The 25,128-nt window shown below is 37.0% G+C and overlaps 1 protein-coding gene across 7 annotated transcripts in view; it reads right to left on the reverse strand.

Annotated features, from left to right (window-relative positions):
• LOC109917304 (G patch domain-containing protein 2-like) overlaps nucleotides 1-25,128 on the reverse strand; it is a 163,307-nt gene that overhangs the window by 39,652 nt on the left and 98,527 nt on the right. For 6 of the 7 annotated variants that reach the window (XR_007262892.1, XM_048601125.1, XM_048601124.1 and 3 more), the window contains exon 2: nucleotides 15,718-15,785. Coding sequence is in view for 6 of the 7 variants with exons in the window: in XM_048601125.1 (XP_048457082.1) it covers nucleotides 15,718-15,785 (68 nt within the window). In the remaining variant the exon portion in view is untranslated. Of the gene's footprint in view, nucleotides 1-15,717; nucleotides 15,786-24,548; nucleotides 24,607-25,128 lie in introns of those variants that run through there. The other variant, XM_048601123.1, reaches the window with a different exon arrangement.

A 25,128-nucleotide genomic window follows, 5' to 3' on the forward strand; every position in this document is an offset into this window, starting at 1 on the left:
TGACTGGTTTACTGCTTTCAGTATTCAGATGAACAACCAACCTGACGAGAAATATTGATCATGCTGTTCCACACCCACTAGTAAAGATTTGTCAAAGGCTTTTGGTATAAGAATTTTGCTAGCTGACTTAGAAATTCCATTCAACCATGTAGTAAGCAAGTGGCAAAGATATCTAGAAAATGTATAAGGGTGGGTGTATACAACACAACTTCAAACCTATCCATCAGTCATAATGTTTAACAGTTTAACTTGTAGCTCCACCTGTAATCTTGTAGCTTTATTTTGCATGCTGCAGATAAAATATTTTTCTGGATTCACTGTGGTCCAAAACTACAGCATGCTGCTGATGATAGTGCTTTACTCTAATCCAGATGAATATAGTCTGGCTGATGATACGGGAAGAATTGCCAACACTTATAAGAATCAAGATGACTGCACCACAATCTAAAGTCTGCTTAAATACCAACATTAAAGTTTTAGATTATGGAGTAGAGGAACACAGCAGGCCAGGCAGCATCAGAGGAGCAGGAAAGCTGACGTTTTAGCCAAAACTATCTCTTAAAGTTTCAGATTGCTTTTTTCTTGAGCACTTTGATAATGTGAAAGGCAAGACACTGAGCAACTGGATCACCTTTGTGAAAGTCATCCTGGTTAAAGCTCAATACTCAGACAAAAAAAAAAGTCCACTGGCTGTGATTGCAGTATAATTTCACTCTATTACATTGTTACCAATTATCTGCTCGCACCTCAACACACTCCACAAAAAAACAAAAGGATTCAGTCTTCCCTGTTCAGTAGCCAAACCATAAATCAAGAGGACCAGTAGTGACAAGGGAAATGTTTTCTGTCTGGAACAAGTTTTGGTCTTTAAAGAGATAAATAATTTTCTTCTGCATGAATTTTCCAATTGCCCATTATGTTACTTAGCAGGTCAAATTCAGAAGAGTAGAATAAGAGGGAAAAGAAAACATGGCCACCCCTCTTAAGATGTTTTGCTGTAACAATTAAGTGATTTATGTCTTTCCATGTCCTTTTCATTTTGCCCTTGAGCAACTCCTAAGGACTTAAAGACAATTGGCATCTATTTATATGATATATGCATATTTAGATACATACATGTGAGAAATATGGTCACAAATTCAAATCATTAGAATGGGGATAAAATATTTAGTACAGTAATGGCTTGATAGAAAGAGGGTAAAATTGAAGTCATTCAATATCCAATTTAGCAGAACAAAAATCCTGATTTAAATATGCTCCAAGAAACTTGTGAAATGTTATTTCATGGAATTCAAACAATTGACTGAAAATTTTCACAAATACTTAGCAGCCTTATAAATTCAATCTGTGAGAGCCTTTCAAAAATGGTACAGATGTGTTGACAATTCCATCAGAAAGGTTCTTAATTAGCTTTAGAGATCCCCCCTCACTGCTAACAAGACAAAATAATTCTCATTAACGACTTAGCTGGCCATTGTCTAGAATTAGCCCTTCTCATAATCGGGGATTATTTAAAATTGTTTCTTGGTTTCTTGATAGAAGCAATACAGGGTGAAATTTTTTTTAAAATGTTAACATTGAAAGATGGAAGTAGTAAAAGAATGGATAGTAGTAGCTTAAGACAAGGATAATTCAGACACAATGCATTTAAAATTTGTGATGGTCGTCGCATGTTTTTGGGTACTAATCTGGACACTTAGTTCAATCATGATATGGTTGAGCACTCGATAGGCGTCAATGGAACTAGCTACAACAAACAAAAGACCATTTAAATATTACAAACATGAACACGTGGAAGGTCTTTGTGAATTGCAGCAGCTGAGTTCTATTTGGTGGGTCTCTCATGTCTCAATTTGCACTCTTCACAAAAGGGCCAGGAGGTAAGCTCTCCCTCCAATGAATACGTTCCTGCTCTCTTGTGCTGGGTGAATCTCCACATGCAGACCCTTCTAATAAGCCTCTGAATTACAAATAGCATTAATCTCTGAGCTGTAGACTGCAAGCATATGGTCAAATGATTGCTTTACACTTATTTTTAAATTATATTTTTAGGTCCATTTTTAAAATGCTGTCCTTTGACTGCCTGGACTACTTTGTTTTTGTTTCATTTCCCGAAGATTCATGTGTCCACATTCATAAAGGAAACTTGTCATGTTGTAATTACACCTTACCGTCAATGTCTCCCAAGGGGAAAGGGAGAGGATGGGGGAAGAGGTGGGGGAACAGGAAGATGCAATTACTGTCTGACAACTTCACATCGGCAGGATTACACGTAGGGATTAAATAAAGGAACACGTTGATGGGAAATCAGCTCAGACACAAACGTGCAGAAACCTTATATAAAAAAGTACAGAGTTCTTGTGACATTCTTTCCTATAATTTTTAAAATTTCTCCTGTGGGGTGTGGCCTTGCTGGCTGGTCAGCATTTATTTCCCATCCCTTGTTGCCTTTGAGAAGGCAGTAGTGATCTACCTTCTTAAATTGCTGCAGTCCATGTACTGTAGGTGCATCCACAATGCTGTTCAGATGGGAATTCCAGGATTTTGTCCCATCAACAGTGAAGGAATGGCGAGAAGTTTACAATTCAGAATGGTGAGTGGCTTGGAGGGGAACCTGCAGGTGGTGAGGTTCTGCTGCCTTTATCCTTCTAGATGGAAGAGGTCATGGGTTTGGAAAATGCTGTCTAAGGATCATTGGTGAATTTCTGCAGTGCATCTTGTAGACAGTACACATTGCTGCTATTGAGTGTCACTGGTGGAGAGAGTGGATATTTGTGGATGTGGTTTCCAATCAAACGCACTGCATCCTAGATGGTGTCAAGTTTTCCGAGTGGTACTGGAGTCATCCAGACAAGTGGGAAGTATTCCATCACACTGCTGACTTGTGCATTGAAAAAGATGGACCGGCTCTGGGGAGTCAGGCAGTGAGTTACTTGCTGCAGCAATTATAGTGTCTGACCTGCTGTTAGAATTATAGAATCCCTACAGTGTGGAAACAGGCCCTTGGGCCCAACAAGTCCACACCGACCCTCAGAGCATCCCACCCAGACCTATCCCCCTATAACCCCCACTAATCTACACACCCCTGATCACTATGGGCAATTTAGCATGGCCAATCCACCCAGCCTGCACATCTCTGGATTGTGGGAGGAAACTGGAGTACCCGGAGGAAACCCACACAGACACGGGGAGAATGTGCAAACTCCATACAGGCAGTCGCCCGAGGGTGGAACCGAACCCAGGTCCCTGCTGCTGTGAGGCAGCAGTGCTAACCACTGGGCCACCTTGCTGCCCCTAGCCACTGTATTTATATGGCAAGTCTAGCTGAGTTTCTGGTCAATGTTAACCCCCAGGATATTGATAATGGGTGATCCAATGATGGTAATGCTATTGAATGTCAAGGGGCAGTAGTTAGACTGTCTTTTATTGGAGATAGTCATTGCCTGGCATTTGTGTGAAATGAATATTCCCATCACACTCTTCAGATACACCATGAGAAGTGCCTTGCAAAGTCCACAACATATATTCTGCATATGGTTTTTCTAAGCTCACTAAATCATGAGATGAGTTGAAATTCAAATTTGCCTGCCCTGGTCCCCTGAAACAGTACCAAGGGCTGTGCTAATATCGTGTCTGTTTGGTGCTCTACCTGAAATTCTTTCTCATTGCTTTGCAGTTGTGTGCACAAGTGTCCAACAGCTAAGTGACTGGAGTGCTCATGAGCTTGCCCTTGCTCTGTCCTTGGCTGTCAGAAAGCATGATGGAGGCAGAAGTGCTTGAAAGGAATGTGGAAATGTTTGAAGTAAAACAAAATGGAAAAGGGCTGGGGAATGGAACCAGTGTTTTCCTTTAGTGCTGCAATATTTCATGAGCTGAGGACATAATATGGATTTATTTTATTCAAGAGACATTGCTGCAACTATAGGAGAAATATTGTGTGTGCGCAATTTGGATCTGTAGCAGTGCTGGAGCTGTGCAGGCTGGAGGATCTCACAGAGGCTGTGGTATGCCTCCAGTAATTTTTGGGAAGAACACTTTCAAGGGCATCCTTTGTGTGTGACGGAAACCTCTAAACTATTGTTGTCATGATGTTTCTCAGTTCTATGGGCCAATTTGAAAAACAGGACCACACAGGCAGATTTTAAACCTACACTGGCCTCTGCAAGTACTGCTTTTAGTTGTTATTAGTGTAGGATCAAGTGACTGAGTCTCTTCATCATAAGTAGTGAGGTGTTGCTCTCTCCTCCTCTTGGGTGTGCTCTACTGGGCAGCTAGCAGTTCTGCGATGTCCAAAAGCAGAAGGGGAACATTGGAATGAGAGATAAAGCAAGATACTGATCTTCAGCTTGCACATCAGGGAGGCTGAAGCCGAGCTAGAAGCTGATAAGGACATAAGGCAGGAACATATTATCATTGTCAATATCCTCCGTGATCTAAGTTGCCAAATGCTTTTTTGGAGCCAGCCCCATGATATGGAGAATGATCTCGGTTGGGCTAAGTCTGCTGGATCAAACTATCTTGACATGAAAGATGACATCCATGCTCCAAAAAATGGCATGAACAAATTTGTACCCCTCTAAATGATGGCAGCATAAAAACAGTGAAAGACGGGCACCCTGTACTTTCCAAAGAATGTCACTGAGAAAGATTCAATTGCAGGAATGTATCTACGATAGGACACTCAAAGTATGATAAGAACAGGACCCATTTTTGCTTATGCTGTGATCTTTGCCAAATTCCAAGAGTTTCATAAAGAATGAAGAGAGACAACAGTTAAATACATTCTGGACAGAAGTTTTCTCTTCCTAACATGACTTGCGCAAAATGGCGAGAAAGGTGAGAAAATATGATGAGTGTGAAAAAATCATCTCAATGTTGAGAAAAACATTTCTAACTTATCTTCAAGCCTTAAATGACGACTTCAGGATCTCACAACTGATGGCAGTTACCTCACTTCCATGCATTTGTATCCTATTAAAGCCCCATCTCACCTTGCTTATTTACGCCATTTCCAATTCTACTCATTTCCACTGAGAACCTAGATGGCACAAATTCCTGATGTGTAAATCAGCTGACAGCTGCAACTTGCTGATAGCTTGTCCCAGCCATCATCTAAATGCTTCTTTGGAACAATGTCTCTGCACGTTCCTTGGCTGCCATTCTCTTAGACCCCTCATCCATGTAAGGTGCATCACCAGTGTAACCACATCAGCATGCCTGCTCTTGGAGTGACTCTCACGCCACTGCAGCCTTCCAACACTTTGTGTCCATGTATACCAATGATGCACATGTTTCTGCCAAGTCACTTTGCATGCAGGGACATACACATGTACACAGGGTGCATCTGTGACTCTTTGCTTGCATTCTTACTGCCCACTCATTTTGTGGTTACTTGGAAGCTGCCAGCCTCTGTATAATTCACACTGCGTTCTTAGTGTGCAGGGGTTTTAATGTTTAGTTATATGATTCCTGCCTGTGACTTGCATTGCATTTTAGCACAAGAGAAATATGCATCTAGAAATGGTGAGAAGCACTGAACAGTTAAGGGGGTGCATATGTCACTGTGTGGCAGCACAGTGTTATGTTAATATTGTACCTTCATGTGCTTCGAGCAAATGGTCACCTGTGACAGTCAAAGGAGAGCGGTCTTCAGTTGGATAACGGGAAACTACAGTTACTCATGGGGTACTCCCACAGTTAGTCAGTGGGCTCGTCGGATTCCAGTTGGCCGTTGGGCCAGTTTTTCTTGTACAGATTCAAAGGGAATGATTGAGCACGATGGCAATGGGTAGAACAGCACTTAATGATGATACACAAGCAGGAGAAGTGTCATCAATGAGTATGTAGGAAGCACACAGGACAGGAAGAGTTGGTATTTTGGAAGGATGAGGCTGGTGACAGCCATTGACTGGACATGATACATTCAATGGTAATACGTGTAGGCGATGAGTCTTGGTAAGATGTATGTGCAGTGGCAAGTTTAGACAGTGTTGACACTGTAAGCTTGAGGTAGCAGAGAAAGATGGTAGCACTTGCCCTTGCAGTATGTAGAAGACAGTAACTTTCCTCCTGCACTGTTCCTTTTCACTTAGGGCACAGCACTGACCCCAGCTGCAATCTGCATCCAAGTTGGCTTGGTCTTGTGATGTGGCCTACTGAGATGGTCAGCTAATTAAAGGACTGCCCCTCTAACCACCCCATCTATCAAGAACTCCAGTTCCCTATTGTAAAGTGGGCAGTGAGCTCTCTTTTTCTCTGGGCCATATCCTGAATGAAGAGGTGCAAGCACCAGAATTTGAGCAGTTTACGTCCAGCTTGCAGCATATAAAGGGCTGTGCAGCTGAGCTTTAAATAGAATGGCAGCAATGCGAAGGCTGGAAGTTCCCGGAAGTGGCTATGTGATTACTTGAAACAGTCGCCCAAGAGACTGGTTATAAATTATTGAGGTGGAGAGTAGAAGATAGCACGAGAAAGTCACTCTGAGCCATGCAGATCAAGCACCATAAATCTCACTGGACAAAAAAGTAAATGAAAATGAAAAAATTCCACCTTCTGTCAGTTAGCAAAAGCTAAATTGTTTCTTTCCCATCTCTGTTTTACTAGCATTTGGATTGGGCACTAGGTAAATAGGAGAGAAATTTCTTTGCATACACAGATTCATGTCAGTTCCCTGTGGGCAGGCAGCACCGTGGGCCATCAACTACATAGTTTGCTTGACATTATTCATTGATAACAATAAAAGCAGTAACTACACAAACAAATTTCTGTCCTGCAATGAACATAAACAAAAAAGCTGTTTTTAAGAAAGTTCTACATTTCTGAGGATTCAAAACCTATCATTATTTTATGTTAAAATAAATAACATCTGAATATCCTTATTACAAAACAATCTAAAAATCTAGCCTTCAGTTATTACAGTATATGTATTAATAGTGAACCCCTCTTGATAACATCACTATAGGAGTTTGCAGATGAAATTTTATTCAGGGAATAATTTCATTGAAAGTATTAGATTAATTGATTTTTTTTACTGGAAGAATTCTTAAGAGTTCCCTTTTACAAAGAAAATAATATACACCAATACACACTAAAGTAAAACCACATTTCGTCTCTCTTGTCATTTGTTTGCAAACCACTAAATTTTATTTGATCAAACAAAGCTGAAAGATTAATATTCAAATTAAAATGAAAATTGAGGCAGTTAATGCAGATGTTTTTTACAGTGGTGTGCCGTGCATTGAGTCCAATCTGACCTTTAATTGGTCAGGTTATAATCAGCAATACATTTCTGCAAAGAAACATTATTAAAGGTAATTTTTAACCCTTCCTCCCCAGATTTATTTGTTGTCTGCTCTAAGGCATCATTTATAAATACTTTTCAAACATGTCAAAAGAGGCAGTAGGCAAGATTACAGATAAAAATAAAAAAAAAGACCTTTCAACTATATTGCCTAAAACCTTGATTTTTGATGCACTGCTTACGGGACTGAACAAAGCAATGCCAAATAGGATAACATTTAATGTAACACAAAGGTAACATGTCCTCCTCTTGTAAGGAATTTCAAACAGCAGTATGTCAGCATATCAAGTCAAGTTAAAAGGTATCCTCTGGTAAAAAGCTGTTCTCAAGTAGCCCCAGATGCAAGCTTATGCTTGGGAGACAAACAGATGCGACTATGGTTGCTGGGGTTTGGCATTAACACTCATTGTCAATATGGAATATATACACATGGACAGGACATCAGCTGCACAATAGCAAAACAGGCCTTGAAGTGTCAAAACAGGACCAAAGTTGTGAGCGAGGAAGAGATCCATGACAACCAGTTGGCTGTTAGAATGAAAAAGTCAGCCAGGATTACAGTCTGTCACAAGGAGATAAAAACTGCGCAGCTAATTTAAAATGCACATTACCAAACCGATGAAACCACAGCAGAGAAGACTAGATATTACGACATTCTTTTAAAAGTGTTGGTTTATACTTGTCACTGCTAAGATGACTATTCAGTCATTACATGTACTGTGTAAATCACTGCACACACCTGGTTAATTGAAATAGACCACTGCATTTCAGAGACATTTATTGTTACACATCGATGAGCTTGCATCTTCAGCACATGCCAACTATCTTTAAGGTTGGGTAAGTTTAAAATTAAACAGTACTTTATTACATATTTAGATAACAATAAATTTTATTAATTGTTTCCTAAGTTCTCCCATAGACAATTGTTAGGCTATAATCACTTGAAAGATTTCCTTCCAAAGTACTAACATTTCTGAAAATAACCTGGTTAATTAGGACCAGGATTCAAGGCAACAGGAATCAAAAGGAGAAGTGTCAAAGGTGATGTTTAAAGCTACCAATTTCAAACATTTGAGAAGTTTGGAGTTAGATTAAATTTGAAGTTTTAGAGGTCTATTATGCCAGCTACATATAAACATAGGTATCGCTGAAAGGAGACATTTTGTGAAAGCTTTTCATTTTGCATCTGTCAAGACAATTTGTAAGAAATACTAATGTAAAGGGAAAACAGCATTTATTCTTTGAGAGGAGAGTACGGATTGGTTGGCAAGTTCACTCTGAAAGAGGCCAACTCGTCTGGTTTAAAATTTAGACAAACCTTGGCAGTTAACTATCATTCATTATCTAACTGATGCAGTCTCTATGGTAATCTTTCTACCAATCAGAGTCCACTTGCCAACCAATCAGCACCCTTCTCTCATATGGTATAAATGTTGTTCTCCCCACGCTGGCATTTTCTGCATTTTATCCTGATAAGGCAAAAAAGTTTTGGCAAAGTGTGTCATTTTACAGCAATATGCAAGTTCTGTACTACGAAATGACTATAGATAAATATATTGCATCTTGAGAAAGATGAGCAAACAAATTTTAAAACTGTAAAAAAAAGTCAAATACCAGAATTATCCAACAACATTAAGAGAGGAGATAACTATTTTCTACTTAGAATTAGATTTGATAATTAATTGTGAGGTTAACATATTGGTGGTCCAAACTGACATTAGATACTTATTTTAGCTGGTTCTTTAAAACTTGGAAAAGAGTGGTGAATCTGCAGAGCCAAGATGGAATATTATATAGAAGTCTTAATGTTGATAGTTACTATATTGTCTTTTCTCACCATATAAAAACTTGCCACATATATTGCTTCAAAACTAGAAAGTAATGGAATTAAGTAAACATAGATATTTTGAGTCAGACGAGAGCTCATTTTACAAAAGGTAATCTCAAATTCAAATTAATATTGTAATGCATTAATATAAGTAAATATGTTTGAAATAGAACACACATTTGAGCCTTGAAATTTTGCTGGGGGATAATAATGAACGAACTGCTTAAGCTTTCACCAGAAATTCCTTTCCTGTTACTTAAGATGATTACTTAAAATGATAAAAAAAAAGGTTAGCACCTCTTGCAAGATAGTGGACAGAACAATTCTAGATAAATAGTTTAAATATTCATATGTTAAGCTTCTATATTATACTTGCAAGCTATTAATATCTTATTCCTATATAATGTCCCATTCATTTCTGACCTGTTTCACATATACATTTCCATTTCATATACATTTCATGAACGTGACAGAATATTTCTCACAAGTCTGGATGAGTGCAGTTACAACTTTCAAGAAGTTCAACACCATCCAGGCCAAAGCAGCTTGCTTGATTAGCACATCCACAGATCCACAAACATCTACTCCCTTCTCCTCCTCTGTGTACAGTAGCACCAGTGTGTGCCATGTACAAGATATCCTGCAAAATTCATCAAGGCTCCTTAGACAGCACCTTCCAAACCTAAATCAGTTCCACCTAGAAGGACTAGGGCACCAAATACATGGGAACACCACCATCAACAAGTTACCCTCCAAGGCACTTACCATCCTGACTTGAAAATATATCACTGTTCCTTCACTGTTGCTGGGTTAAAATTCGGGAATCCAGTCCCTAAAGGCATTGTGGATCTGCCTACAGCACAAGGAATACAGTGCTTCAAGAAGGCATGTTCTCGAGGACAGCTAAGGATAGGTGACAAATGCTAGCCCAGCAACTGAAGCTCACATTTTTAAAATCCCAGTAAGACCACCCAGCCTAGTTACTACACATCATACTCCAGATGCAGTCTCATCATTGCGCTCTATAACTGAAGAATAAGCTCCCCACTTTGTATTAAATTCCCCTTACAATAACCTATAAGTCTATTAGTTTTATTAATTACTTACTGTGCCTGCATATAAACCTTTTGTAGTGTTAAGACGTACAGATCCTGCTGCATCTCAGACATCTGCAATCTCTCATCATTTATATAAAATGTTTTTTTAAAATTCTTTATGAAAAATGGACACACTTATATTTTCATAAATTTCAAACACTGCTCCATTTGTCACATCTTTGGTATTCACTTAACCTGTCTACATCTTTTTGTAGCCTCCTCACATACTCTTCACAACTTGCAATCTTACCTATCATTGTGTCATCAGCAACTTTGACAACGATACCTGCTGTCCCTTCATCCAAGTCATTGTATAAATTTTAAATAGTTGAGATCCCAGCATCAATCCTTATGACACGCAAATTATTACAAACTGCCAACCTGAAAAAGACCCATTAATGCCTACACTCTGCTTCCCATTTGTTAGCAAAATCTTATATCTGTGCTAATATGCTACCCCTTACACCATGAGTTTTTACTTTTCACAATAACCATTAATGTGGGACTTTATCAAATACATTCTGTAAGTTTGAGTACATCCACTGATTTTCTTCATTTAAATTGGGATAGACAGGTTGGCAAAGGAAGCCATGACAAAGAATTCACAGTGTCTATTTGGGACAGTTTCAAATAACAATATATTGTGGATTGAACCATTGATCAGGCTATTTTGGATCTGGTTATGTGTATTGAGGAAGATGATGTGACAGCAAAAGATCTCCTTGGAAACTGTGATCATAAGATGATAGAATTTAGCTTTCAACTTGAGATGGAGGAACTCGGTTTGGAAACAACTGTGCTAAGCAAACACTAGGTTAATTACAAAGCAACGAGTCAGAGTTAACTGGGATGAATTTGGAAAGGATTTTAGCAGCAAAGATGTTTGAGAGATAATGACAGACATTTCAGAAAATAGTTCATACCTCAGAGCAAGGATATAGTTCAGTGAGGAAAAAGGATTCTAGGAAGGAAATAAGGCATGCATGCTAACCAAGGAAGTTAAGGATAGCATCAAATTGAAAGTAAAAACATAAAAAGTGACAAAGATTAGTGATATGCCAGAGGATTGGTAAAGTTACAAAAACTAACAAAGAATTCAAAAACCACCAAAACAAAAAAGAAAATCAGCTTCAAGGGTACTCTTACAAGTAATTTCGAGCTGGACACCTTTAAATATATAAAAAATTACAGAAGACAAAGTGAACATAGACTTGATAGAGAAATAGGCTTGGGAAATAATGATGGGGAACCAGGAAATGACAGAGAAGTTAAGTAAATACTTTTGCATCAGTCTTCATGGTAGAAGACACTAATAGCATGCAAAAGTTACTAAATAATCAAGAGGCAAATGGAGCATAAGAAATAAATACAATAACTGTCACTGGGGAAAACATGCTAGGGAAACTAATGGGGCCAAAGATGCATCCCAGGATATTAAACAAAGTATCTTCAGTGATAGTAATAGTAATTTTTCAGAAATCCTTTGACTCTGGAAAATTCTCAGAGAGTTGGAAACCTGCCAGTATGACACCTATATTTAAAAAGAGAAGACCAAAAGCAGATAACCATGGCAAACAAAAATAGAAATTGCCAGAAAATCTCAGCACATCTGGCAGCATCTGTGGAGAGAAATCATAATTAACGTTTCAGATTTGGTGACGCTTCTTCAGTGTTCTGGACCTTAAACATTAACTCTGATTTCTCTCCAAGATGCTGCCAGACCTGCTGAGATTTCCCATCAATTTCTGTTTTTGTTTCAGATTTCCAGCATCCGCAGTTCTTTCGGTTTTTTGTTTAGCAAATAATTATAGGCCAGGTGGGCCAATGTTTGTTATTGGGAAAATGCTAGAGTTTATTATAACAGATGTATTAGCAGAGCAATTAGAAGTACAGAAAATGATGAAGCCAAGTCAGCATGGCTTTACCGAGGGGAAATCATGCCTGACAAATTTTCTATAATTCTTTGAAGAGGTAACAAGCAGGATAGCAGTGGATGTAATGTATTTGGATTTTCAGGAGGTGTTTCACAAGGTACCATACATTAGGCTACTTAATGATAAAAAAAAGAGCCCATGGTGTTAGAAATAGTATACTGGTATGGATAGAGGATTGGCGAAGTAATACAAGATGGAGAGTTGATATCGGGTGCATTTTTAAAATGGCAGCCTATAACTAATGGAATGCCTCAGTGTTAGTGCTGGAACCACTATGATTTACAATATATATTAATGAATTAGATGAGGAAAGTGAATGTGCTATAACCAAGTGTGCAGAGGACACAAAAAAAAGGTGGGAAAGCAAATGGTGAGGATAATACAAAGAGCCTGCAGAGAGACATACACAGGTTAAGCTAGTGGGCAAAAGTATGGCAGATGAAATATAATGTGGGAAAATGTGAGGTTATGCACTCTGACAGGAAAAATATAGGAGCTACGTATTATTTAAATGGAAGAAAAGACTGCAGAAAGCTCCGAACAGAGGGATTTGGCAGTCCTTGTACATGAATCATGATAAGCTAGCATCTACATTCAGCAGGTAATAGAGAGGCAAATGGAATATTGGCCTTTATTTCAAATGGAATGCAGTAGAAACATAGGGAGGTTTTGCTACAACTATACAAGGCATTAAACAGGCCATAGCTGGAATACCGCAAACAGTTTTGGATCCCTTATTGAAGTAAAAATATATTGTCATTGGAGAAGTTCAGAGAAGGCTCACGAGGTTGATTTCAGCAGTGGAGGAAAAAGAACAAAGTTGCTGGAAAAGCCCAGCGGATCTGGCAGTATCTGTGAAGGGAAAAACAGAGTTAAAGTTTCGGGTCCAGTGACCCTTCCACAGAACTCCAGACCCGAAACGTTAACTCTGTTTTTCCCTTCACTGATGCTGCCAGACCTGCTGGGCTTTTCCAGCAACTTTATTTTTGTTCCTGATTTACAGCATCTGCAGTTCTTTTCGTTTTAATTCAGCTGTGGAGGACTGTCTTATGGGGAGAGATTGAGTAGATTGGGCCTGTACTCGTTGAAAAATAGAAGAATAAGAGGTGGCCTTATTGAAACATATAAGGTTCTTCGAGACTTGACAGGATAGATGCAGAAGGACTGTTTACCCTTGTGACAGAGTCTAGGACCAGACAGCATAATCTTAGAATAAGGGTTCGCTGACTTAAGGCAGAGGAATTTCTTCTTTAGGGAGTAATGAATTTGCGGAATTCTTTTCTGCAGAGGGCTGTTGAGGCTTGGTCATTAATTATGTTCCAGGCTGAGATAGACATTTTTAGTCAGTATGGGAATTAAGAGTTATAGGGAAGAGGCAGGAAAATGTTAGAATTATCAGATCAACCATGATCTCACTGAATTGTGGAGCAGACTCAATGGTTTGAATGGCCTATTGGTGCTCCAGTATTATGGTCTTAATACATCCGTCAAAATCAGCTCCCATCACTAAGCAGTACGTTGTCAAAGAGAACAATTTTATTTCATAGCAAAAGGAGTGGCACATCAACTTTGTGAAGACTTTTCATTGGTTGGAAGAGGAACAGTTCAAAATGATAAAACCGGAGGTAAATGGGCAATGGGCATCCTATGAATCACAATTTTTCTTAAGCAGTCAAACTGTTCTTTGCCAGTTTTTAATTAACTAAACATAGGATATTTGCATTTTTAAATGCCAAGCTTGAGTTCTCAAGATAGCTCAATTAAACTATTATATTACAATGGAGCAAGTAGACAAGGAGATGCCCAAACACCTCTGCTCGTACAAAAACTAAACCCACATTGTTGGGTTTAAAAAGCAGCACACACTATCTAATTGAGCTAATACACCTTAATTAAAGCTTGATCAGATTTATTTTTATAAAATTACTTTCCTCATGTTTACTTTGCAAACCATTTAAACATAATCACATTATAGTAATACCATGCTGTAAGTAGAAACTAAAATATAATGCTTTTTTGGCAATCTACTTTCTAACTTTTAAGAGATCAACTTTAGAAACATCCCAGGCAAACCATTTTCAGTTCCAATTAAACTAAGGGGAAGTGGATGTCAAGTTCCTTCGCTATCATACATACAAATATGTTTTTACAAGAAAAAAAAATGTCTGTAAGCATGCTAATCAAAGTATTGAAATTCCTTTACAAAATCTGTTCTGTTTTGTTGGATCGACTGAAAGCTAATTATAAATTGCTTTTAAAGTTGATAAGAAGCCAAGGTGTACTGGACTCGTCAATTAATATCTTAACAGTTGATTTAAAACAAAAAGAACTGCAGCCCTGCATATGCAGGAGCATGACACAAATAGTTCTTGGTCACAGTATTTTGTACCTGATTGTGATTTTTCCAGGCTGCAGGGCAAAAGCAAAGGCTTTGGGAGTAAAGGGATAGATTTTAATAACACCATCTTTATGAGCATGTGCTATCACATGGTAGTCCAGTACGTGCATTTTGGCCATTAAATAACCACTACAGGCTATACTGTTGTTTTCGGTTATTTAATGGTACATTTTATGGGATATTTAAGAGTCCTCACTAACTCTTTTATGACTTTGATTTGAGTGTAAACAAGAATTCAGCTTGAAAATTTCCATTGCCAAGGTGGTTGTTTAAAAAATGCACGCTAAGTAGCTTCATAGAACACCAAAAGAGCTATTTTATGTTTTAGTTGCCAGGAGAATGAATCTTTGTACAACAAAAATATGCAACAACTTAAAAATCATCATAAATGTGGCAGGGATTCTTCCTATTAATTTTTACAACTTCAAAGTGGATTGGTTGAAAACCCAAAGAAGTGGCTTTTTCTGATGATCTTAAGATTGGGGAACGCCAGTGGAAATTCTACTCCATATCAGAAAATGCTATATTTAGACTAACGAATGGTCATATCCAGTTGCCCCATGTTAATATCGGCTTTACATGCCTTAATCTGCTCTATTCAATAAAAGCGGCAGGGTATAATTATCAATCCCATTATCATAATGAGGATTTGAGCCTACCAAAGTGCTTCATATGCGTGAGTCAACATGCATTCTGTTTGCTTCTCCATTGGAGTCTTGGGATTAGTAAATTTAACCAATGACTTCAATGCTTAAGGGAGCTAGTACTGATTCTATGGTTTGAGCTGATCATATATTTTGCAAAGAAAGCTGCCTTCTTTGTTGATTGATTCAGCATTAACGTGTTCAATAAAGCCAGAAGTTCATAATTTGAAACCAAATAACCATATTTTTTCTGAAGAAGGGTCTAGGCCCAAAACGTCAGCTTTCCTGCTCCTCTGATGCTGCTTGGCCTGCTGTGTTCATCCAGCTCTACACCTTGTTAACCATATACAGACAGCTAGGCAGGTGGTTCTCTTTCAAAGAGGTACTATTTGGCTTAAAACAAAACAGTCACACTTAACCATGGTTCTCTGACACATTGGCGTCAAAGCAGGAAGGATAATAAATATATCTCAGAACTGGTAACAATGAAGAATCATTGATGTAAGTGATACTCACTCTTGGTTGTGGGGATCCTGGGAAACATGGCCAAGTCTCTCATTACTGCCAGGCCCAGGAATGTTAATCTGAAAAAGGAAAACAAATTGCTTAGAAAAGTACATGATGCATGTAGGGCTGTGAAAGCCCAACATATAGTGATTTTCTGTAGACAGTCTACACCCCACCTATGGAAGTGAATATTTATCGCAATAATGAAAAGGCCAGCAGTCAACCAAAATATAATACACTCCCAAAGCAGAGTTGAAAAGATTTGATTAAAACAAAGCAGTGTTTTTTTTTTAATTGTTGCCTCTTTTGCCTTTGTGTCAAGAGCAATTTTTAAAAATTCTTTATTTTGCATGTTGAATAAAGACAAAATTTTAAAAAAGAAAAGACAACATTTAAGTTCAACATATCCATATTTAAAGAAATGGTCGACAAGACAAAAATTCCAATTGCTAGAAAGCTACTTGTCTATTAGGTTTTAGGTGTTTATTTCTATCAAAACTGTAAACTATAATTACCTTGTTTTAGTGTGTATCAGAAAATCTGAATTTTCTGGTGCCACAAAATCAGAGGGACTAAGTAAGCCACAGTGTAAAGAACAACATAACAGATTACTAGGCAAACATTTTCCATTCCTAAAAATCATTTTCTATTTCATTAAATGCTTGGGAAATGATAATTTGTCACTGCTTAATCAAAGCATTGCACCATTTTAAATTAAAATTTCCAAACCTACTGCTTTAAAAACAAAACTGCATTAAGTCTCACGCAGTTCATAAAAAATTACCACCTGATACAAAATAATGCTTCATATTAATGTGATCCCTATATTTCACAAAATAGTGATTTGGAGCTGAAAAAATTGTCTTATGTAAAGATTTAATTGTATGATACTTGTTAAATATATTCTTTGTTTAAAAATGTAATTTAATACATCAAGTGGTGCACCTAACATTTGCTTTATGGGGGGTGGGGCAGAGGTGAGGAAAAATTATGCAATAAATTAATGTTTCACGTTGATAGTTTATATTCTTGAATACATGAAAACTAATTTCTATTTTAGATATAAACAGTATTTTCTCTTGCCAAGAAATAAATAAACTCATAACCTTAGTGTAGAATTTTTTCATTTAAAAATATCTGCAAAAGAGATTTTCATACTGTATCACTGACTCTTATTCATGGAATATATCAATCCATTTTTTACACCATGGTGGCAAGGCAAGCAGTCTATGCATGTTTCATGCTGAGTTAAGGTTTCACAATCACATTATCTCATGGTGGACACAATGCTTTTATTCAGTTGCATATTATGAAATATGTGGAGGGAGAGTGCTTCCCCTTGCTCACTCTGTCGACTAGCCATTTCACAGAATATTAATCCTGTTTACTGTCATGCCTTCATTAAAAGATATAAATTCTAAAAGAAATCATTATGTACTAATTCTGTGATTTCTTACCATCAGTGAAATTAAAAATAAAATGCCATAGAAGTGTTATACCATTTACTCACAGGGGTTGAGTTATAATTAAACAATCTAATGTGAATGGGACTTTTGCTGTCGAGGAAAAAGCTACAAGGTATTCCCCTTACGCTAATAATTCCATCTTAAAACTTTGCTTTTACCTTTTATAAGACTATTTCCATTTGAATTTTTGATAAAATACCATTGTTAACCAGTTTTATAAAGTTAATAAATTACAACTGTTAGATTGGGGATTGTATTTCACTATGCGACTATACACCAACTGAGAACTTTACCTACAGCTGTAGAGCCTTAATGTAATATAGTTTTAACTGAACTTTCTACTTTCTTCAATGCTCCTGAGATATATTTCACCATAGGGATTTAGATCTGCCATACCACCTTTTCAAACTGCAATTGCAAAACAAAAGTATACTGAAGATAGTCTTTAATACAGTTTGTTTTATTACTAAATTATGTTGGATTACCAGCAACTGAACACTGCAATTAGACCAAGCGCAGACGTCAGCAAATGAATCAAGACGACTAGACATGAAATCTCTACTTCCCTTTGAAGTATAGCATTCCAGCTCAGAAAAGCAAGCTGGGTAATTGAACAGCGTGGTCTGTGCAAAAAAATGGCACATGCCATAAATGAAAATTATTCATTAATAAAAAAGGAAAAAAAAAAAACTTATTTGTTCCCTCAAATCAAAACAATTTCTGGAAACTGTTCAATTTACTTCCCATCGTCTACATTTTATTCCATGTTAGTGTTCACTTTCATAAACATAACCATTAAATTACATTTCTGACAATACATTAAATACATTTACTGTTGAGCATACATATGGCTGTATCACATCACGCCATTAATATAATTGCAAGTGCTGCTGCAGTTACATAAATGACTATAAAATGTGTGATCAATTGCCTTTTGGGGATGTAAAATAGTTTTTATTTGTCTCAGCCATGTCAAGTTTTAAATGCTAGCTTGTACTATATAGGTATATTAGTCTAATAAAAGCCAGCATCTTGCCTCTAACTACTGTCCAGTCGAAGTGGGTGTACTATTTTGCTTCTCTAAATTATTTCTAATCTAAATTCATAAAAATAGAAATTATTTTCTTAATCCATCATTCATGGCTCATTTCATTTTTAGATGACAGTAAAGCATTACATTTCTCCACTGAATAACTGTATACAAATGTTTTGTGATCTATAAGATTATCAGTATGAATATGAAAATAGATATAATAATTCAAACCAAATATTAAAGAGGTCTCCTTTTGCTGGCTAACCATGAATATGGTAAATAAGTGACAATTTTAAAAATTGTGGAGAGGAGGTAGAGTGATGAGAAGAGAAAAGTTGACTGAAATAGTATCAACAAACGGAGGCAGTCAAACTGCAAAATTATTTTTCGAGCATTTCACTGCTATTGTGGTGGGTGAGAGAAGAGAAAGCATCGGGGTAGAGTTGGACAAATGTGTACACAGACAAATATTCATGCTGCTATACTTACAGATAAAGACACCTACTTGAAGTATAGAAAATGAATTAACATTCTAAGATGAGCTAGCTGTTGTCACGTAAACCTTATTAAATAAAAAATGATTTCCATGTATAATCAAATATAGCAGATCTGATTTTTTTCCCTCCAGAATTAATATGCAATAGGACAAGCTGAAGGTATTCAATGATAGAAATAAAGTACTGGGAATCAGGAGGCCTCTAGTGTGAGTTAACCATCCCAACACTGCGAGGAACAATAAATTTCAATGAAAAGGGAAGGATGACTGCTTCTTTTATCATATAGTGGAGAGGAAATCATAATTGAGTTTCATCAGGAGTTTACGAGCTTATTTCAGATTCAAGTTTTGAGGTGATTATTATACTCTTCAAATATAAAGACAGCAAAATAAGTTTGTTGCTTTTTTTAATTTTGACAATACATCAGTTATAAATTTGCCTATATCCAGAATATTAAGATAGGAATTGCTGCAAATCAGTCTCCCTAAAGTGGGCTGGCCATTACTCAGAGTTGCATGACTCAGTCAATTTCCAAACCAAGTGCTAATTAATTATGTTTTGTGTCTGTGTGTGTTGAAAATGGAAAGGGAGAGGGGAAATGTGTAATTTACTGTGCAGAACAAAATACCGAGCAGGTATACAGAATTAAATATTTTTTGAATTGGTAGATTAGAGCACACCATTGTTCGCAGTTCTGGAAAAAAAAATCAGCAGCCATCTTACTTTATTCAAAATTTATGGAGGATGTGTAGGCTAAGCAAGTTATGGTAGTTTGTATTTGTATTTAATACCATTTAACATTTCTTATTATAAATATGATGAGATTTCACTACGGCATGACTGTAAAGGATAACTAGGTTGATGGATAATGAGGCAATCTACATGTCATATTTCTTTATGCTCTTGACTCTTGTACTGATGAACTCATTGTGTATTCTGGGAATAAGGAAAGTCATGTTGCGAAATCACCGTGGGGAAAGGTACTCTGTTGCATCACTGAAATAATACAAGATTTACATTACAAAAAATTTATATCATACTTGAATGATTTCCTTTACACAATTAGTAGCTCAAAGGGCAGAACTGATACTTAATGAAATTTCAGATGTATATGCATCATTGTAAAATGTTTGGAACGCACAATAATGAATATTTATTTCTAGATAATGACCAAAAACTTCTTTTAGATTTGTAGCCCTGCCAATCCTCATTGTTAATTAGTATAGAAACAGTTCAATTGGAATATCTAAAATTCATCAATACATTTAATTAAGTAAACTATTGTTTATATTCCAAATGAAACTGATTTTAACCACTTCTAAGTTCACACAACTTCACATTCATCAAAGGAGATCAATTGTCCAGGCCCCAGTAAATGTTTTTCATGCTGAAATCATTTATCTGCTTTCATTACTGTGTGAGATGATTTCCTCATCAATCTCCATGATCAATTTATCATTGTACCTGTAAATCAAAATTTGTCTCATAAATTCATTTCTAGATAAATTATTTCCAGGAACAAAAATATTGCATTTTCAATAAAGAACAAAGCATGGTTTTTGTTACAGTGCATGCAAAATGCTTTTAAGTATATTTTAGTGATCTCTTTTTATTGTTCAGGTATAATTCTATTTTGGCAGATACAATCCACGACAATACTTTAGAATTAAACCGCAAGCTTATAGCTGCCATTGAATGAGCAGAGTTTTATAATGGAAGTCTTCAGAGTTATTACTTCTTTGGTATAGACTTTATTTTTTCTTATACTATGGTGGATTCCCTTTGTAATCTACAATTTTCCCACGTACTTTCTCAGAAAACATTTGCAATAGTTTTGCTGGTGTCACAGTGCAATTCCATGTTCATTCCATGTTTTTTCTACACTGAACATTCTACTGAACGTGGAAGTAAAAGGTAACTGGTCACAATGGCAAAAGGTAGGTAATGGCGTTCCACAAGAATCTTGACCGGAATCAAAATAAACATTTTTAAATTTGTGGATGACATTAAATTACAGGAGATAGGGGGTGGGGCGGACTTCAGATACTGAGAAAGATGGCAACAAATTACAGGATGACATTAATAAACTTGCAGAATAGAGGAATAATTAGCAAATGACACTGATAAATGTGAGGTAATACATTTTTTTAGAAAGAATAGAGGCAATTTATTATAAGATAACAAGGTGTAGAGCTGGATGAACACAGCAGGCCAAACAGCATCAGAGGAGCACGAAGGCTGATGTTTCGGGCCTAGACCCTTCTTCAGAAAATGGAAATTTATTGTCATTTATTACTTGGCAATTTATTACTTGGTCAGTGTGAGTCTACTTGAGGTAGACAAAGAGATCCTGGCGTACAAATATACTAATCATTAAATATTGCACTACAGTTTGATAAAAAGCTGCAAACCAAACAAGGCTCATTTCTAGAGAGACAGAACTGAAATGTAAGCAAGTAATACCAAACCAGTACTGAAACTTGGCTGGACGACACCTAAAATACTGGCTGCATCTCTAGCTGCCATATTATAAAAAGGATATACAGGCACTGGAAAGAGGGTAGAGAAGATTTACAAGGATAGTGCAGGAAATATGAGGATAAACATATTGGAAAAGATCATAGACGTGATTTCTTTTTGCAAAAGGGATGAAGGGATGATCTAATAGATGTGTTTAAAATTATGAATGGTTTTGAGAGAGTGGATACAGGAAGAATGCTTCAAATTGTGAGCAACAGCATAATAAGTGGCCATTGATAAGAAACACTCACCAAAAATTTAGTAAAGAATTCAAAAGAAATATGGAGACAGAAGGGACTGCAGATGCTGGAAGAAGGACTGAAGAAGGATTCCGACCCGAAATGTTGACTTTCCTGCTTCTTGGATGCTGTCTGGCCTGCTGTGCATTTCCAGCTCCACATTTTTTGACTCAAAATAAATATCTTTACCTGAAGAGCAAGGAGAATGGGGAGTTTTCTGTCACAGGAATAGCTGAAGTGAATAATATGGCCGCATTTAGGGGAGCTGATAGATTTAGCTGAAGTGAGGCAGGAGAAGGCACATATGGATAAAAATGTCAGCATGGACTGGCTGGGCTGAATGGTTGATTCTGTGCTGTATATCAATGGCAACCTACACAAAATTAACAGACTTTCTAATCAACTCATTTGAGTGCAGCACATTATAGTTTTTTTTTCCCTAAAGCTGAACAGTCCAAGTAAATATTTATCTTTTTTTTCAGATATTGGATCATACAGATCTATTCGCTTTCAATTTGAATTTGCATCTAGGCAATGTAGCTGATTGCCTGAGCCTTATAGGAAACTTTATGAGCTGCAATTTAATTTTTTAAATGTTACAACAGTTCAAAATGAAGTTTTTCAGTTGAGAAACAAACCAGTGCATTCAAACATGAATTTCTTTGAGAGCATTTATTTCTTTCATTGAAAGTGTAATTTGAAGGGTGTGTTGTAACATCATGAGATTCCAACATGTTACTGAATATGAAATATACTATACTTGAATCTAAAGTTTGTATATTGTTATGAACCCTGGCCAGACTGCCAGATTTATGCTGTGATTCTGGACAAGACCACCAAATTATTTTATGTACAGTTAGGGACCAGTAAGCTTTTATTATTAAAGTAGACAAAAGTTGAAATCCAGGGGTCTAAGAGAATAAAGCCACAAGATTACACAATTTTGAATAAAAACAATACTTTATAATGTAAATTAGTACTATAATCTGCAACACATGTACAATGTATTCCTAACACCAAGAATTAACATACTGCGATTGAACACCTCATACAGCACCTGAAATGTACAGATCCCATGGATTTCTCAAAAACTCCATCACTAACGTCAATGCCATAGTGAATTATTAAATCTCAAATTTTACAAGAGATTATAATTCTTCAGTTCTGTTGATCTGGTTTGAAACACTCTCTCAATAGCCCCTCTGACACAGGCTGCCCGAACAACTGCTCCTGTTCAAGTCCATCATCCTCTTGTTCTGGATTCACACTCTGTTAGACTCTGAAAACTACACTCAAGTAGTTATTTACAGGCACAACTTCAGGTTTTCACCAACTGCTAGTGTCACCAAGTTAAAACTTTCCTGTGCTTTCCCTGAGTTCTAATCTTGCCTATCTGTGTCAAGCAAATAATGATTGTGCCCTTTCTCACAGCTACACTGAAGTCAGGTGCTAGGATTTCAGGAGTCAGGAGTCAGTCAGTGTGGTTTATCTCCTCTACATCTCAATGACAAATGAATACCCTTTGCAAACAAAGGTTAAGTCATGTACATACAGTCCCATATAATATTGCATAACTCCATATTGATGGTCTGGCCAGAAAAGTGAATGGGAGGTCATTGGTGCAAAGGTAACAGTTACAATTTATGCCAAACAAAGTTGCTTAATGTTTTAAAGTTAAAAACCAAGGACTGCCTTGAGGGCAGGAACAGCATTGCAACATGAGTTGCTCATAATTCTGAATATCTTCATTTGTCAATACAAACTCGAATTTAGCCCCTGTCAGGCTCTCTTAGGACCATATGCTTCATCTCACAACAACCCTTCCTGCGTCAGCATCCTCATCAACAATTTTGGAACCTCAGCATCTCTGTCAGACTCCCTTCCTTCCTGGTCCAAGAGCTAGGTTGTACAGGGTGCAGTAAACAATCATTATTCTACAGACGCTGTTCTGCAATTAGGGGAGTGCTCCTCCTGAGCGCTCCAGGCAACAGAAGTGTGTTGCCAGAAGATCAATTGTTTGTTTGATGATGACCTTAGGGGATGGCTGGGAAACACTGTAAAACTGTTCAACATCTGCCTGAAGATTTTGTACTTGGGTCATTAGTCATACCTTCTGAGGGTACCATTTGGTGCAGGAGGGCAAACATTTGCTTGGGGAGGTTAGTAAGCCTGGTCAGCCCTTTATCCCTTGCACTGTAAGTGTTTAATTAATACAAGAAAGACAATGTATTTCTTAAATTTCTCACAAGCTGGTTAACATCGAGATGCTTCATCTCTTATACTGTAAGCATTTAATTACAACAAACAAGACCCCATATGACTCATGAACTGGTTGACTTGGTCAAGCTTCACAGTTTATATTGTAAACTTTTATACAAAGAAATGGCTTAGTTATGAAGGAGCCAAGAAATGGAAGAGGTTTGTACTCATGGGACTTGGTGGAAGAACTCTATCCCACAGTGTATAGTCAGGCTTGTAAATGCATCTGTTTTCTATTTTTGGTAAACAAATTGCCCATGAATCTATTTGAGGCAGGCTGTGACATTAATAAGTATTAGTAAATTGATAAGTATTCACGGCAGCCTAATGAACGCAAAAGAAGTGAAAGGTCCGGAAAGCTGAACTGCCAGAAAGGCAGTTGAGAACTTCATAGTGAAATCTTAAACCACCATTGGGAAACTACATTTTTATCTTCCCCCACCATTCTACAGATTCTGGGTGAGCTTGGAAGATCTGCCCTTATAGACCTCACCTGGCTTATTAAACATATCCAGTCCAACTTACCATGGTGAACTTCATGCATTGTTCATTGAAGCTGAACAATGTATAGTATTCTTACAACAGATGGCTAAAGGGCTATTTTAGTACAAACGGGAGTCTCAGCTTACCGATATTGTTGAGTAAGAATGAAACTGTTCCATGCTTTTAACATGATTTTAAACTGGTTTCATTCTTCTAACAATGATTAATAACAGTTTCTTTCAATAACATAAAATTGACTGTTCAATTTTCAGAGGAAATACCTAAAATACAGGTAAGAAAAACAAAATGAGGAGGTAAAAAAATAGTTATGAATAGTAAATACCATCACTGCAGTTTCTCCAAATCCAAGTGACAAATACGATGGTATGTGCATGCCCAAACCCTTCAGATTCCAGATGGCTTATATTATCTCTGTTAGATTAATTTACTATGACTAATCAGGAGTATATTAGTAAATGGGAGGGGGCCATATTTTTACCCGAGGCATAGAACTACGACCAACTGCTTCACAGCTAGGTCAACAATAGTTAGCTCTACTTTGGAAGAAAACTGAGGAAGATTTCTCTGCGTACTGTGTACATTGAAGTCTGAATCTTTTTTCCAGAAGTTTTTTTTATGTTTTTATTACAGATTGGCAGAAGAATTTTCACCAAATACGTGAACCTTGAGAAATTTGTTCTTCTGCATAGTGGAACTTTTTAATTTGCAATGTCTTATGAATTTTGTGGATCAGAACTCTAATTCAGAATGCCTACTTAGTGCAGTAATTGGCATTTTTGTTTAGTGGAATTTGGTCTACTGTGAACTTGTTTAAGGTTTTTAAAAAGATGTTCTAAGGATGTGGTGTCACTTTCAAGACCAGTTTTGTTGTTGATCTGTAGCTGTCCTGAGAGTCTGGCAAT

The sequence above is a fragment of the Rhincodon typus genome, chromosome 9 (assembly GCF_021869965.1).
Source record: "Rhincodon typus isolate 14 chromosome 9, sRhiTyp1.1, whole genome shotgun sequence".
Lineage (NCBI taxonomy): Eukaryota > Metazoa > Chordata > Chondrichthyes > Orectolobiformes > Rhincodontidae > Rhincodon > Rhincodon typus.